Genomic DNA, 15809 nt, shown 5'->3' with positions numbered 1-15809 from the left:
TGGAAGGATGGGGAGAGAAAGAGGGAAAACAGATGGGAGGATGGCAGAGAAAGAGGGAAAACAGATGGGAGGATGGCAGAGAAAGAGGGGAGATGGATGAAAGGATGTAGAGAAAAAGGGGAGAGATTGGAAGGATGTGGAGAGAGAAGGGACACTAAACAGAAAAGGGTAGAGAGATAGACACTGGTTAGAAGGAGGGAGAGAGACATTAGATGGAAGGATCAGGAGAGAGGGTAGATGGGTGGAAGGATGGGGAGAGAAAGAGGGAAGACGCTGGATGGAAGGGTAGGGAGAAAGAGGTGACACTGGATGGAAGGATGCAGAAAGAAAGAGGGGAGACTATTGGAAGGATGGGGAGAGAGAGGGGAGACACTGGAAGGATGGGGAGAGAAAGAGGAGAGCTGCTGCATGGAAAGGGGGAGTAGTGAAAGATTGGAGAATAAGAGGAAGGGGCATGGGGAGAACAAGGGTGAGAAAAAGATGAAAAGCCATAAGTAGATGAAGGAAATTAAAGAATGGATAGTAAGAATGAATTAAATCTGGACACAGAGAGAGGCAGAAAAATATTGAAGAAAGCAAAGAAAAAGGAGAGAAAAATGACAAATGGCCAGGAAACCCTGGCAGAAGAGTTAAGCGAAAACGAAGGAAAGCAGAATCTAGAGACTGGGAGCAACACAATGAGAAAAATTAAATGGCCATACAACAAAGGTAAAGAAAATAATTGTATTTTTAATTTAGGATAAAGTAATATGGTGTTAATAAAGTTTCAGAGACCAATACTTCCTTCCTTAGGTCAGGAGAGGATACCGTAACAGCATTATACTGACCTGAGGCAGGAGGTTTTGGCCTCTGAAAGCTCACTGAAAAGGATTAGGCTATTAAATAAATTGTCTGAAATCTGATGCACTGAAAAGCAGCACTTTACCCTGTGTGACAAATGCATCTGAGTGTGACTACATTTTGCTGGGGGGGGGGGGTAGAGAGAAAATTTTGTGCCCACCCACTTTGGGTTCAGACCCACCCAAAATTGGCAGTCTGGCTACGCCACTGGTTCTTATGTGCCTATTGGAAGAGGATTTGTGTTTGGCAAACAAGGCAACTTTTGTAATCCTGCCATCTCTGTTTGTACAGAGAAGCTGCTCTCCGACCACAAGATCATCTCTGAGCAGCACTCACATGTTTTGCTCCACATCACAGACTCCAAGTGGCAGGATTAAAGCAATGCAGCCCATCCAAGATACCGTTAGTTCTCTACCCGTTATTCATTGATGATTTGTTTTCAGTTAAAAGGATATGCTCTAAACAGTACTACTGCTATTTTTTATAGCTCTACTAGATGTACACAGTTCTGTACACTAAACATGTATAAATAAGACAGTCTCTGCTCGACAGAGTTTACAGTTATTTGAATGGTCTTCCCTGGTATATTACTTTCCAAAGAACAACATGTTTCTGATGATTTTACAGATATTACTGTTGACATGCTTTCTGTAACTGAAGATTTGGTGGAAGAATCCAGCTTTGTCATAAAACCCATGTTACCATTTTGGAGGGCATCAGTAACTGCGTTTAAGGAATGCAGGTAATAGGGTTCTTAAAGATTTTCAGCTCTGGGTTCTTCTTTTCTTGTCTTTCTGGGTTTTTTTTAAAGCATGTGGGGATAATATTGAAACCATTGGCCTGACTTTGGATTTTCACATATTAGACTAGACTTTTCTACTTATTGGCTTTTATGTGCTTAGTTTATCTTGGCTTATTTTCCTGAGCTGATTGGCTTTGATAGGAAAGGGGAGGGGATTTGATATACTGCCTTTCTAACAGTGGCATAGCTATGTGGGGCCATGGCGGCCTGGGCCCCTGGTTTTGCTGGCGGGGGTCCTCAAACCCCGCCAACTGAAGCCTTGTCCAGCGCCGGTGTCTGGCGCTGCTGCTGCGTTGCCTGCCCTGCTCTGTCTTCCCTTCACATCCAGCACGCTCCTTTTAGTGAAAATGAGCATGCTCAATTTCACTAAAAGGAACATGCAGGAAGTGAGAGGAAGACAGAGCAGGGCAGGCAATGTGGTGGCGCAGGAGACCGGCACTAGACAAGGCTTCAGCTGGCGGGGATTGGGGACCCCCGCCAGCCAAATTATGCTGCGGCAGTGTGTGTGTGGGGGGGGGGGAGCGGTAGACCAAAACGTGCCCCTTCCCACCTCGGGCTCTGGCCCCCTCCCACCACGTGGTCTGGCTATGCCCCTGCTTTCTAAGATACAATCAAAGTGGTTTGCTTATTATATACAGGTAGGTTATTTTGTACCTGGGGCAATTGCAGGTTAAGTGACTTACTTGCCCAGAGTCACAAGGAGCTGCAGTGGGATTCAAATCCCTGTTCCCCTTGTTCTCAGGCTACTGCACTAACCATTAGGCCACTTTGATATTTTTTTTTAAATGGTTAATTGTTATAAATGAATGATGCACTCTAAAAAATAAATGTAAAGATCCCTGGTCTGATATTGTCTTTAGTTTCCACTCTAAAACTGTAAATTTTAACAACATTGTGGGTGATATTGAAAAGCACTTATGCCACTGGTGCCAGCACTGACAGCATAAGTTCTTTAAAAAATACAATAAAATCCAGGCTACTTGAACAGATCATTTTAAATATGTAAATTGATATATGACCAAAATTATCAACCCCAAGAGGGAGTGAGATTTGGGGCATTCTGAATGCAGCGCCACTTATATATATAACTTATTGGGTCAATATTCAGCCCCCCATGATCAGCACTTCTTTTAAACACCAGCTCCAGCAGTTAAAAATTATCTAGATTTTCAGCACCACTATCTGTAGAATGGGTGATGCTGAATATCCAGGTAAGGCGGTCAGCACCAGAACTTATCTGGATAATGGCAATAATCAGTCTGCTATCTAAATAGCTTAAGACATCCTTCTATCTGTCCTAAGTTATCTGGATAAGTTATCTAGAGAACAGACTGTATATTTCCACTATCTGGATAAGTTCAGGACCACCCTGGCTCCATGTGTAAATCCTGTTGTATGTGCAGTAAAGGGCTGATACAATACTGTGCAATCACATACATATGTAAAAAAATATGTACAGAAAAAAGTGCACCTACGTTTACGTGATTGGTATTTGGGTTTTCCGAGGTGTACAGTGGCGTGGAGATGGATTTGCGATATATACTTGTCTTTTATGAAATATGCATGCACATCTACATATTTACTCCTCAGCAAGTGTAAATGTATTCATTGGCATTTTCATGCAGTACCTCCATCATATGCAAATTTCTCTCATTCATATCCATAGCCTGAAACCCTGACTGGCTGGGTGTGTCTCGAAGACTGGGTTGAGAATCCATGGCCTAATGGTTAGAGGGGTGTACTAGGAACCAGGGAAGCCAGGGTACAAATCTAGGTGATGCTTCTTGTTACTGTGTGCAAGTCACATTGCCTTTGGTTGCCTTATGTACAAATTTTGGGCTAGATTTACTGAAGTGCATTACCACATTAGCACGCTAATACACTTTGAGGCTCATTTTCAAAGCTCATAGTCTTACAGAGTTACATATAAGTCTATGTGCTTTGAAAATGAGCACCTTTAGTAGTAAACAGGATTGGAGGAGTGGTCTAGTGGTTAGAGTGGTGGACTTTGGTCCTGGGGAACTGGGTTCAATTCCCACTGCAGGCACAGGCAGCTCCTTGTGACTCTGGGCAAGTCACTTAACCCTCCATTGTCCCAGGTACAAATAAGTACCTGTATATAATATGTAAGCTGCATTGAGCCTGCCATGAGTGGGAATGCGCGGGGTACAAATGTAATAAAAATTAAAAAAAATTACATAAAATGGAAAATGATATGCATTAATGCATGTTAATGCCCAGGAATGAGCTGTCATCGTTTAGTAAATTGTTAGCTCTCTGGGGAGTGGGAAATAACTACTGTATCCAAATGTAATTGGGATAAATAAAAAAATAAATACTGAATCCTAATATACAAAAAAAGCTGAGATTTAAATTTAGGCTCCAAAACTAGGGGGTCCTTTTATAAAGGCACGTTAACGTTTTTATTGTGCACTAAAAATAAGCACACGTTAAAACGTTAGAGTTGCCCATGTATTTCTATGAGCGTCTCTAGCGTTTAGTGCTTACTAAAACTGTTAGCGCACCTTTGTAAAAGGACCCCTCGGTGCCTAAGGGGCCCTTTTACTAAGCTCCATTAGGCACTAACATATGCCTAACACAGGAAAAAATGGAGTACTGTGGGATGCGTCACAGCATCATGTGGTAATTTGAGAATTTGTATGCGCTAACTGTGCACAAAATAATTTTTTCTATTTTTTTTTATTGAAGGGACATGTCAGGGCAGAGAATGGATGTTTTTGTTCTAACCAGTTGGTGTATCTACATTACCGCATGCTGTTTAGTGCATGGATAATGCAGGATCCCTTACCATCTACAAAATAGGTGTTAAGTACTCCCATGGTAATTTTAAAATATGATAAATGAGAAAAAGAGGGAGTCCAAAGCACAAAACACCAAGCTAAAATGTTGAAAGAAGAACAATGAGCCTTAAAGAGTGGATTGGCATCAGAATGATGTTTACTAGAGGACCTGACACGGTCCATGTTTCGGCAGAACATCTGCATCAGGGGTCGAATGAAAACATTAACCCCCTTATTTACTAAGCTGCGTGGCCATATGTTAAGTGGAAGCTGTCTGACTAGAATCAAACAAACTTCAAATCAAGTTAAAGGAATGTCATACCTTGGATGGTATAGGCTCTCTCTCTCTCTCTTTCTTTCTCTCGAATGATAGAGTAATAGAATATATCTGAGCATAATCAAAGACATTCATAAAGAAATATGTGTGCATAACAAAATATATGTATATACATGAAAAAAGGGGGGGAGGGAATCCAGAACCTACTGTGAATAAAGGTAATATATATGGAACATAAAATCCATATGGATAAAACTATGTGACTGTACAGTGAATTGAAATCCATGCATGCTAAAAAAATATTTGGCTTTTACAGGTATGCTGACTGCATGATCCTATTACTCTCTCAGCTGGAAACTGGGCTTCGTCTTGTCTTTACCAGAGTGAACAAGTGTCCTGGCAGGCTTCTCACTGCTGAGGTAGATCTATTTCTTTGTCAGTTAGGCAGTGATGACTGTGCAATGAAGAATTCTATTCAATATTGTTTTTGTGGTTATCTATGTAAAATGGTGGGTGAACAGCAGTAGTATAGAATTTATGAGTCACTGACTTTGTCAGTGCTGTCCTGTCATGATGATTGGTGTTATTTTCCTTTCTAGTCAATTTATTTTGTAAAGCATTGCTATCTTGCACTGTAGGGTGATATAGCAAATCCAATTTATATAACAATAAACATAGTTGAGAGTTATTGGAAGGTTTATAACAAGTCCACAGTGTGTTTCTTCTGGAAAGGTTTAATTCCATATTTTTTTATTGAGACATGTTTTTAAATTTCACCTTAAAACTATGATGGTTTTAACTTTTGTGTGTGAATTGGTTTCATGTTTTATCCTGTTGGCAACACCTTCACATTAAGCAGAAATCTGCCTTTGTCAGTAGGATTAACTTTGTAGCGATATTTTCTTAATAGTCTTGCCCAGCAGTGCTTTTACAATGCATTAATGAGTATAATATTACTTCCCTGTGCATATATTGCAAATCTTACGTGGTAACACTTGCATCCCTTTTAAAGGGTCACTGTCGTGTTTGGTAAAGTGTTTGTTTGACGTCTATTCTTATATTTGTATGTATCGGGGCCACAGGAAAGCTAGCCACATTGAAACACCAGGCCTGATACATGCAGATGCTCCTCTCAGGGTATACTAGGTTAAAAAAGATGTTTACAGTTTTCACAGTTCGAATGTTACCAACTGTAGTTGTGTCACTGTTAAAAGGAGATCGAGAATTGTCCAATACCATTGCAGTTATATTGTAGTAGGTGACACGGCCCTGACCTCAGGTAGCACTAATCCTGACAATGGACGGTCTGTTTACTGTTCCTGCCTGAAGAGCTTAGAATCCTGATCTTTCCCCCTGTGTCAGGTTTGCAGTCGGTCATCAATAATGTGGTAAACCCGAGGATATGGTCTGTAAAATAGTTTTGTGCGCCTAAAGAAGTATTTAAAAAGGCAATTCTATAACTCGGCGTGTGCAGTTACGTGGGCCTTGCTATTCTATAAGATAGCGTGTAATGCTTTAATTCATAACTACAAAGATATGTACACTTGGGCGGAGCATGGGGATACGGACCTGTTTTCCATTTACATTCACAGCTTGTAGAATACTGTAAACGACGCACTCAGGTGCTTCCACTTACGCCTGCCAGTGACCTGGTGTGAATGGCCATACCTAAATTTAGGTGTACCAATGTGGCTTTATGCTAGTATTCTTTAATGGAATTGGGTACCCAGATGTGGTTATGGAAGGCAGTCCCTATGCATCTAAATGGAGGTGCTCTCTTCTAGAACTGTCCCTAGAATGTTGGCCATGTTACCTAAGGCTGCACAATTGGTACAAATGTTTTATCATGTCACCTAGCACTGCGTATTTGTAATAGCTATAGTGAATCAAATTTATTAACCTATAAATTGCCCTTCTAAAAAATACCATCAAGGCATTATATGAAAAATACAACATAAAACATCAAGTTAAATCTTGATTCCACAAAAGCAGCATGATTGAACTGCATGCCCTCATTTGAATCTTGGTTTTACTAAGAACCTGACAAGATGGTACCCTCAACAATTTAGACTTTTCAAATTGTACATGGATATTCTGTCGCACCATCTAAATGGGTAACGCCACTGAATTTATGTATATGATTTGAAACAGTCTATATTAGACATTTCAGCTTATGGGGCCCTTTCACAAAGGTGTATAAGGGCCTATGTGCATCCAGCGTGCGCCAAATCAGCATTACCGCCCAGCTACCACGTGCACCGTGCGGTAATTCTGAATTTGGCGCATATCAAAAACACATCGTAGAAAATATTTTCTATTCTCTACTGCAGGGCGCCTACCCAGCGGTAAACGGCAGTTGGCCTGCGCTGCATGCTTACCATCCAGATAGCACATGAGATCTTATCACTAGGTCAGTGGGTGGTGGTAAGGTCTCAGGCCAAAAATGGACACGAGCTGGTTTTAACTTTAGCGCACTTCCATTTTCCGGCCCCTTTTTCCTAGACGCGGTAAAAAATGGCCCAGCGCGAACCCAAAAGATGCACTCACACTACCACAGGCCACTTTTTACTGCGGCTTAGTAAAAAGGGCCCCTATATGTTCTCTATATGGCTGAATGTTAACCTCAATACTTATTGAAAATTCTGTAAATTAACAGCAGAGATTATAATACCATCATGTACAGCAGAGTTTGTATACATTGGAGGGGGGGTGGGGTTAAGCTTTGCTTTTCTAATGTATTCATTTAGGCCCCCTTTTATCAAGCCGCGCAGCAATTCCAACAGAGCCCATTCAAAGTGGCAGCCACTAGCACGGCTTGATAAAAGGGGAACCTTAAACTTAATTTACTTTGATAAATTGTGTTCTTTTAGAGAAGAAATGATCTTGATTGATTTTGTCTTCTTTTCTTCTTTTCAAGTCCACAGCTTTCTATACCACTTTTGATGAGGTAGGTTGCTTCTAAAGTAAAATCCAATGCAAGTGAACATTGGCTCTAGTTAGAAGGAAAAAGCCAACATGTAGTCCTTGTTCTGGTACATTCTGACCTCTGTCAAAACATGCCCCATAGGGGGCAATTCTCTGACATATGATAATGCATAAATGAGATTGAAGGGGGGCAGACAAAATGTCAGGAAGTATTTTTTCACAGAGAGAGTGGTGGATACTTGGAATGCCCTCCTGTGGGAGGTGGTGGAGATGAAAACGGTAGCGGAATTCAAACATGCGTGGGATAAACATAAAGGAATCCTGTTCAGAAGGAAGGGATCCTCAGAAGCTTAGCTGAGATTGGGTGGCAGAGCCGGTGGTGGGAGGCAGGGCTGGTGGTTGGGAGGCGGGGCTAGTGCTGAGCAGACTTCTACAGTCTGTGCCCTGAAAATGGCAGATACAAATCAAGGTCAGGTATACACAAAAAGTAGCACATATGAGTTTATCTTGTTGGGCAGACTGGGTGGACCATGCAGGTCTTTTTCTGTCGTCATCTACTATGTTACTATGTTTAGAATAATGGTCCTATATTCTTGAATATCAGTTTCTATTTAATATAATAAATTGAGAAAAATATTGTTTCTTAAAAATATTTCTTTGCTATTGTAGGTGTTAGCAAAACATCTGAATGATGAAGAGCTCAATCAGCTTCCTTTAATCCTTGGAGAGCCAGCAATGGTAGTATATTTTTTTAACCAACTAGTTTCACCCCTGTGGTACTTATAATGTTATGTTCCTGCTAATATATCAAAAACAGTATGGACTGTTGATCCTGATTACATAATCTAATACTGCAAAGACTGAACAACAGCGATATCAAATATTGAAGGGGGGAATACCCTCAGAAACCAAGGTACACGCCACAGTCTGATCAACAAGATACTGATATCTATATAAGATTTTGTATCCGTGATCTGATCTCTTTCATAGGGTAAAAACTTTTCCCTCCACTTCTCAATCCAATCTGCCCATACTGCCCATACTAGCGCACAAGTTTAGAAACATTTCTGAGTAACAAAACTCAACCAAGCAGCAGCATAGATTACTTAGCTTTGTCAAAACTGGCTTGGCAACCCCACATTCAAATACTGATTTTGATTCAACGGGGCCCAAATCTTTTCACCCGCATCTGGGCTTCATCAGGAACCTCATAGTTAAATCATAATTGCAGGGGTATTGATCTAAAATAAAAACAAATTGCTACACTCAGATAACTCCAAACTTACAACAACACATACACATCCATACATACAAGCCTTTTCAAAGTATTCCAAAAGCACGCTATACAAAACCCACCCAACGCTACAGCACTTACTTGAAGCTGTCTAGCCTTCTCTTAGAACCAGCAGCAATTGTTAATTCCCACCCTCAAACACTTGTTATAACGTCACTAAAACCACATCGTTTGTGGCCAATAGAAAAACAGCCAATGAAAAAAACAACCATCTAAAACATGGCGAACATCAGAAAGCCTTGCTTAAAAACCTCCCCTATATTTATATAAATCTCTCAGGAACATCTATAAACTTTTCAAGTGCATCTCTTAATCCTATATTCCTATTATATAGGTTTTTACACTTAATAATTGTTCAAAAATTTCACACCATGGTTAGACCACTACAAACTAAATCTATCCCTACTTTGGCGGAAAAAGGGTTCACACCATACACAAGAACGCACAACCTATAACGCAAGAGGCCAAATAGATTTGAAAACGTTCTGGCAACAGATGTATAATAATGAATGGACAGCACAAACAGACTCTACATGCTATCTCTCAGAATGGGATATAAGATGTAAAAACATACTAGACGATATTGCACCCTTACAAACAAGAACCTCACGCAGGTGTAACTCGATACCATGGTACAATGAAGAACTGAAAAAACTAAAAACACAATCCAGGAAACACGAACGAGCATGGAAAAAAGCAAAAGATACACAAACACTCAACGCATGGAAACAAACTCAAAGAAAATACAAATACGCAACAAGACAAGCCAAAAGGTTATACTACAAAACCAAAATAGGCCCTGAATACAAAGACACGAAAAAATTATACCAACTCATGGACAAAATACTAGACACCACCTTGGTCACCGCAACCAACAGAGACATCCCAACTGCAGACAAACTTGCCAAAGACTTCAACGAAAAAATTGTAAACCTACGTTACACGCTACCTCAAAACATCACTGGCATCAAAAACTTTGAGTGTCTGAACCCAACCCCCAGTGGACAGACTCTGGACAAGCTTCGCTACCCTTACTGCTAAAACAGTCAGCCAAGCACTTAAGAGGTTCTCTAAGACTCACTGTAAATTGGATACCTGCCCCAGTTACCTTTTAAAATCCGCTCCCCACTGCTACATAGCAGACCTCACATCCCACCTAAACTACATGCTTCAACATGGTCTCTTCCCTAAGGAAAACGGCAACATCCTACTCACCCCAATACCAAAAGACACCAAGAAAAAAAAAACAGATATCACCAACTACCACCCAGTAGCTTCAATCCCACTAGTAGTCAAACTGATGGAAAGCGTGGTAACCAAACAACTTACTGACTACATAATCAAATTCACAATACTACATGAATCACAATCAGGATTCCGCTCAAACCACAGCACCATACAGTACTAATTGCCCTATTAGCCAAATTCAAGCAAGAAATTGCAACAGGCAAAAGCATACTTCTACAATTTGACATGTCTAGCGCGTTCGACATGGTGAACCATAACATACTACTAAACATCCTAGAATACTTTGGGATTGGTGGAAGTGTACTTAACTGGATCAAGGGCTTACTAACAACTAGAACATATCAAGTCAAATCGAAATCAACCATATCATCACCATGGAAAGCAGACTGTGGAGTACCTCAAGGATCACCACTATCGCCGCTCCTTTTCAACCTAATGATGACCCCACTAGCCAAGTCCCTATCCAATCAAGGTCTTAACTCTTACATATGTGTCATTCCATGTCAAGTGGTCTGGTGGTCCCTGCGCGAAGGCTGCAGTATGGGGTCAAACAGATTACTATATCTCAGCAAGTATTGCATCGGCGAATGTAAAACTTTACCAATGTTCATTGGGGACATGTATGAATGTTCACAGAAAATTTCATCGAAATCCATGATGGTCGCGCAGGGACCACCAGACCACTTGACATGGAATGACCTATATACGCCGACGACATCACATTATACAGTCCTTACAAAAATGATCTAACAGAAATCACCAAAGAAATCAAACTCAGCTTGAACATCATGAACTCATGGGCGAACACTTTTCAACTAAAACTTAACACAGAAAAAACACACTGTCTCATCCTCTCATCCCAATATAACACAATCAAACCTACCAACGTAACCACCCCAGAATACACCCTCCCCATCTCAGACAGCCTGAAAATTCTCTGAGTTACAATCAACCGAAATCTCAAACTAGAGAGCCAAGTGAAAGCTAAAACAAAGAAAATGTTTCACTCAATGTGGAAGCTCAAACAAGTGAAACCATTTTTTCCTAGGGAAATATTTCGCAACTTGGTACAATCCATGGTACTAAGCCATCTAGATTACTGTAATGGAATCTATGCGGGATGTAAAGAACAAATCATAAAGAAACTCCAAACTGCTCAAAACACAGCAGCCAGGCTTATATTCGGAAAAACAAGATTCGAAAGCGCCAAATCCCTACGAGAAAAACTACACTGGCTTCCTATCAAAGAACACATTGCATTCAAAATCTGCACCCTGGTTCATAAAATCATCTATGGCAATGCCCCGGGTTACATGAACAGACCTCATAGACCTACCAACCAGAAACACAACAAGATCAACACGAACATATCTAAATCTCCACTACCCTAGCTGCAAAAGGACTCAAATACAAATCAACCTATGCATCCAGCTTCTCTTATATAAGTACGCAACTATGGAACGCACTACCAATCGCCATGAAAACAACATACAACCACCTAAACTTCTGGAGACTCCTAAAGACTAACCTGTTCGAAAAGGCATACCCTAACGATCCAACCTAAATGCCTTAACCCTGAAACATAACAATATATAAGATCGTACTGAACATAACCCAACTCTCCCTCCTCATGACCCCTAATGTGTCTATCATACTGATCATTACTCTGTCATAACCTCACTTTGTATTTGTTCATACCGATATTGGCGATCGCCTTTACTGTACTATGTAAACCACATTGAGCCTGCAAATAGGTGGGAAAATGTGGGATAGAAATGTAACAAATAAATAAAAATTAAGCATTCCTTTTCAAAATGGCTCCTTTCAGATGCAGTCACTTAACAACATGCTGACACTGTCAGCGTTTCACGGCTACCAAGGCACTGCTTCAGGGATAGTACTGTCTGGCTGGTGCAAACACTAAACTCTTTTGCTGGTCTCATAAAATTTGATGCTATATTTTTTAAAAATCATAAACAACAAAGTGTTTTGTTTCACCTGCGAATCCCTGTGTAGCTGTGTTTGTTGGGACTCCCAAGCTTAGTCAGTACCCACTCTACCACATACATATTCTTTGTTTCATTTCTATCCACCACATATAGAGTGTATAATGATAAAATGTTTTCTGCCTCTTGATATTGCTTTGAAATTTACCTTTCCTATAGCATCACAACACACAGAGAAACATATTTAGTACTGGGTGTACAGATCATCAAGTCTTCAGGTTTTTATTTTGGGTTAGGAGAGGCTAATTTTGTTTGTAATATGTTTGCATGCATTCTATTTTCATGTATTCTAATTTCATATAAAGAGCACTGCATATAATCACACTATAATATACAGGTCATATTTGTGGAAAACTACATAATGTTTTTTTTTGTGCTTATGGCAGGAATTTCTGTGGGATTTTCTGAGCTATCAAGAGGGACCACGGGTCCGAGATCATCTAAGTCATGGAGAGATTAATCTTAATGCATTTCCGAAAGAAATAGCCAATCAAATGCTTGCATTTTCTATTGTACTTCTGAACAAATTCCTAGGAGATGAGCACACGGCCCTTAAGGTATTGTTCAAGTTAACATAGTAACATAGTAGATGACGGCAGAAAAAGACCTGCACGGTCCATCTAGTCTGCCCAACAAGATCAACTCATATGTGCTACTTTTTGTGTATACCCTACCTTGATTTGTACCTGTCCTCTTCAGGGCACAGACCGTATAAGTCTGCCCAGCACTATCCCCGCCTCCCAACCACCAGCCCTGGCACAGACCGTATAAATCTGCCCAGCACTATCCCCGCCTCCCAACCACCAGCCCCGCCTCCCACCACCGGCTCTGGCACAGACCGTATAAATCTGCCCAGCACTATCCCCGCCTCCCAACCACCAGCCCCGCCTCCCATCACCGGCTCTGGCACAGACCGTATAAATCTGCCCAGCACTATCCCCGCCTCCCAACCACCAGTCCCGCCTCCCACCACCGGCTCTGGCACAGACCGTATAAGTCTGCCCAGCACTATCCCCGCCTCCCAACCACCAGCCCCGCCTCCCATCACCGGCTCTGGCACAGACCGTATAAATCTGCCCAGCACTATCCCCGCCTCCCAACCACCAGTCCCGCCTCCCACCACCGGCTCTGGCACAGACTGTGACCTAAACATAAAGTGCAGCACAATATGAGTTGAGCTACTGTGAAACTGTAGATAAGTTATTACTGAATTTACCTAGAATATCTTTCTCTGGAGGACTGGATTGCTTCTCCTCTCATTCTGTTCTTCACAAGTGAGATTTGTCTCCTCATTTGGTTGATTTGATATATTAAGTTTATATTCTCCCTTTAGAAAATTATTTGCATAAAGAGGATCACATCCAGTAATCACAATTTACAGCACCCAACAATTGCAATAGAATCAATTAAACACACCCTCTGTGGCTTTTACACTTTAGTACAATGTGATTCCTCCCTAAGTTAAGTCAGTGGAAGCCCATTCCCAAAAAGGAGCTGACTTAAGAAAACACCTGCTGCCTAGCAGCAGACAACCTAATTGCCAAAAGTGTGGGAATGCTGAAAAATACTAAGGCATGCCGAAAAATAGCCTATTAGGCGCGTGTATTGAACATACACGTCCATTTTTCAGCGCACCTGAAAAAAAGGCCTTTTTTTGCCGAAAATGGACGTGTGGCAAAATAAAAATCAGTGCGCGTCCATTTTGGGCCTGAGACCTTACCGCCACCCATTGACATAGTGGTAAGGTCTCATGGGTTAACCGGGCGGTAATCGTCATCACGTGTACACTGGCGAGTACCGCCCGGTTAGCGCCAAGAGGTAGAAAATAGAAATTATTTCCTGCCGTGTGTTTTGGATGCACATCAAAATAAGAATTACTACCCGGGGCACGTGGTAGCCGGGCAGTAGTTCTAATTTGACACACGTTGTATGCATATAGGCACCTATGCATCTTAGTCAAAGGGCCCCAATGATCTTAGGGTTCTTTTACTAAGCTGCAATAGTGTTTTTAGCTCCTGGTAGAAATCATCTGGCAGTAAACACTGAGATGCCCATAGGAATATAATGGGCGTCTCGGCATTTATCACCAGCTGATTTCTACCGCAAGCTAAAAAACACTACCGCGGCTTAGTAAAAGACTCCCTTAGCTAATTCTGTGATAGACTCCTCTGATAGCATATAGGGACCAAACAGAGGATTTTAAGCTGAAGCAACATTCAATTCCAGGGAAGGCAGACTGAATCCTGTTCCAATGCTTACTATATATTAGATAAAAAATGACAGTTGCAGCAAAAGATTAAACTAATTCATGAACTGAAAAGACAAAGAAAATGTTTTAAAATAGGCAGAATTAATAAGGAAATATAGGGAACTTCCAATGTTATCATCCATAGAATTTTCTAGTGATCTTGTATATGACCAAAAATATTCCATGAGGGGTAAATGATTACTTAGGAACCCTTTTACTAAACACAGCTAAGTGCTAATATAGGAAAAATGGCCTAACGAAGGACTTGGTAAAGCGTTTCATGTTTTGCCATCATTTGCATGCTAACCGTGCAGTATTTTTTATTATTTGGAAGGAGTATATCAGGGGCGGAGAATGGGCATGGAAGGCGCTATTCAGCTAGGTCGCTGACAGTGCACGCTAACTGAATTCTGCTAAATAGGAGGTGGTAAGTGCTTACACGCACTTTTTTTTTCAGTGGCCGCGCACTAAAGCTAACATTAGCACAAGGCCAGAAAATGAAGTAATGGAAAAAGTCTGAACTTACAGCTGTGCTAGAAATGAGCTTAGAGTGCAGGAAAGTCCCATGTTAAGATGCACTAAGCCGGATCCAAGATGGCTGCCTGAACAGACGTGCAAGAACGAGCTCCAGACATCCTCCGAAAGTTTGCTAATTGAGAAACCGAGGTCCCGTAATGGGAAAGCGGAAGGGTAAACTCGGAGTACCTACCTCCACAGGTAGAGTTGATCCCCCTCTCTTGCGGCAACTAACGTTGGTAGAATCTGGACTCCGAATGCCGGGAACCGGAGAAAATGCTTTGGGTGGTCCGGGAGAACACGTGGACCTAAGCGCTGAAGGAGCGTCTTTGAGCCCTCCGTCGATAACGGTACCCCCGAGACCAGGAAGGGAAACCGCGGGAGCGACTGCACAGCCAGCTGAACCCGGAAGTCGGTTCTCAGAGGCTGTGCGTGGAGACCCCGTTGCCGCGTCGACGCCAGTGAGAACATCATCTCAGGCATTGCTACCGAGAAACCCTGACGAACCCTCCCTTGGCCTCGGAGTTTTGATCAAACCATCAACCGTCACTTTGGATTCCCTATGGGAAGCACTACAGGGACTAACTACCAACCTGCAGCAAATAACAGGTACTTTGAGGGGCGAAGTAGCGGAGATAAAACAATCACAAAATGACCTTGTAGCAAAAACTGTTGAACAAGTTTCTAAGATGGAACATTTTGATGAAGAATTTAAAACTGTGAACTCCATCACACAGACACTGATGAGGGATAATAATCTTCAAAAACGGAAGATAGAGTATTTGGAAAATCAGATTAGGGGAAATAATTTGCGTTTTTTGAATTTCCCGAAGTCTCCTCTTATGCCAGCTC

The 15809-nt window shown here is 41.5% G+C and overlaps 1 protein-coding gene across 2 annotated transcripts in view; it reads left to right on the top strand.

Moving 5' to 3' along the window:
- The window catches only part of ERMARD (ER membrane associated RNA degradation), a 98599-nt gene that overhangs the window by 44856 nt on the left and 37934 nt on the right, over nt 1-15809 (top strand). Inside the window, exons 8-12 of one of the 2 annotated variants that reach the window (XM_030196396.1) lie at nt 1468-1582; nt 5037-5139; nt 7638-7667; nt 8315-8383; nt 12580-12750. In XM_030196396.1, the coding sequence (XP_030052256.1) occupies nt 1468-1582; nt 5037-5139; nt 7638-7667; nt 8315-8383; nt 12580-12750 (488 nt within the window). The remainder of the gene's footprint in view (nt 1-1467; nt 1583-5036; nt 5140-7637; nt 7668-8314; nt 8384-12579; nt 12751-15809) is intronic. The other variant, XM_030196397.1, reaches the window with a different exon arrangement.

Source organism: Microcaecilia unicolor, chromosome 3 (genome assembly GCF_901765095.1).
Source record: "Microcaecilia unicolor chromosome 3, aMicUni1.1, whole genome shotgun sequence".
In the NCBI taxonomy this organism is placed as follows: domain Eukaryota; kingdom Metazoa; phylum Chordata; class Amphibia; order Gymnophiona; family Siphonopidae; genus Microcaecilia; species Microcaecilia unicolor.
The sequence above is the reverse complement of the archived record's forward strand: the minus strand, read 5'-3'. Positions and strand labels throughout refer to the sequence as shown.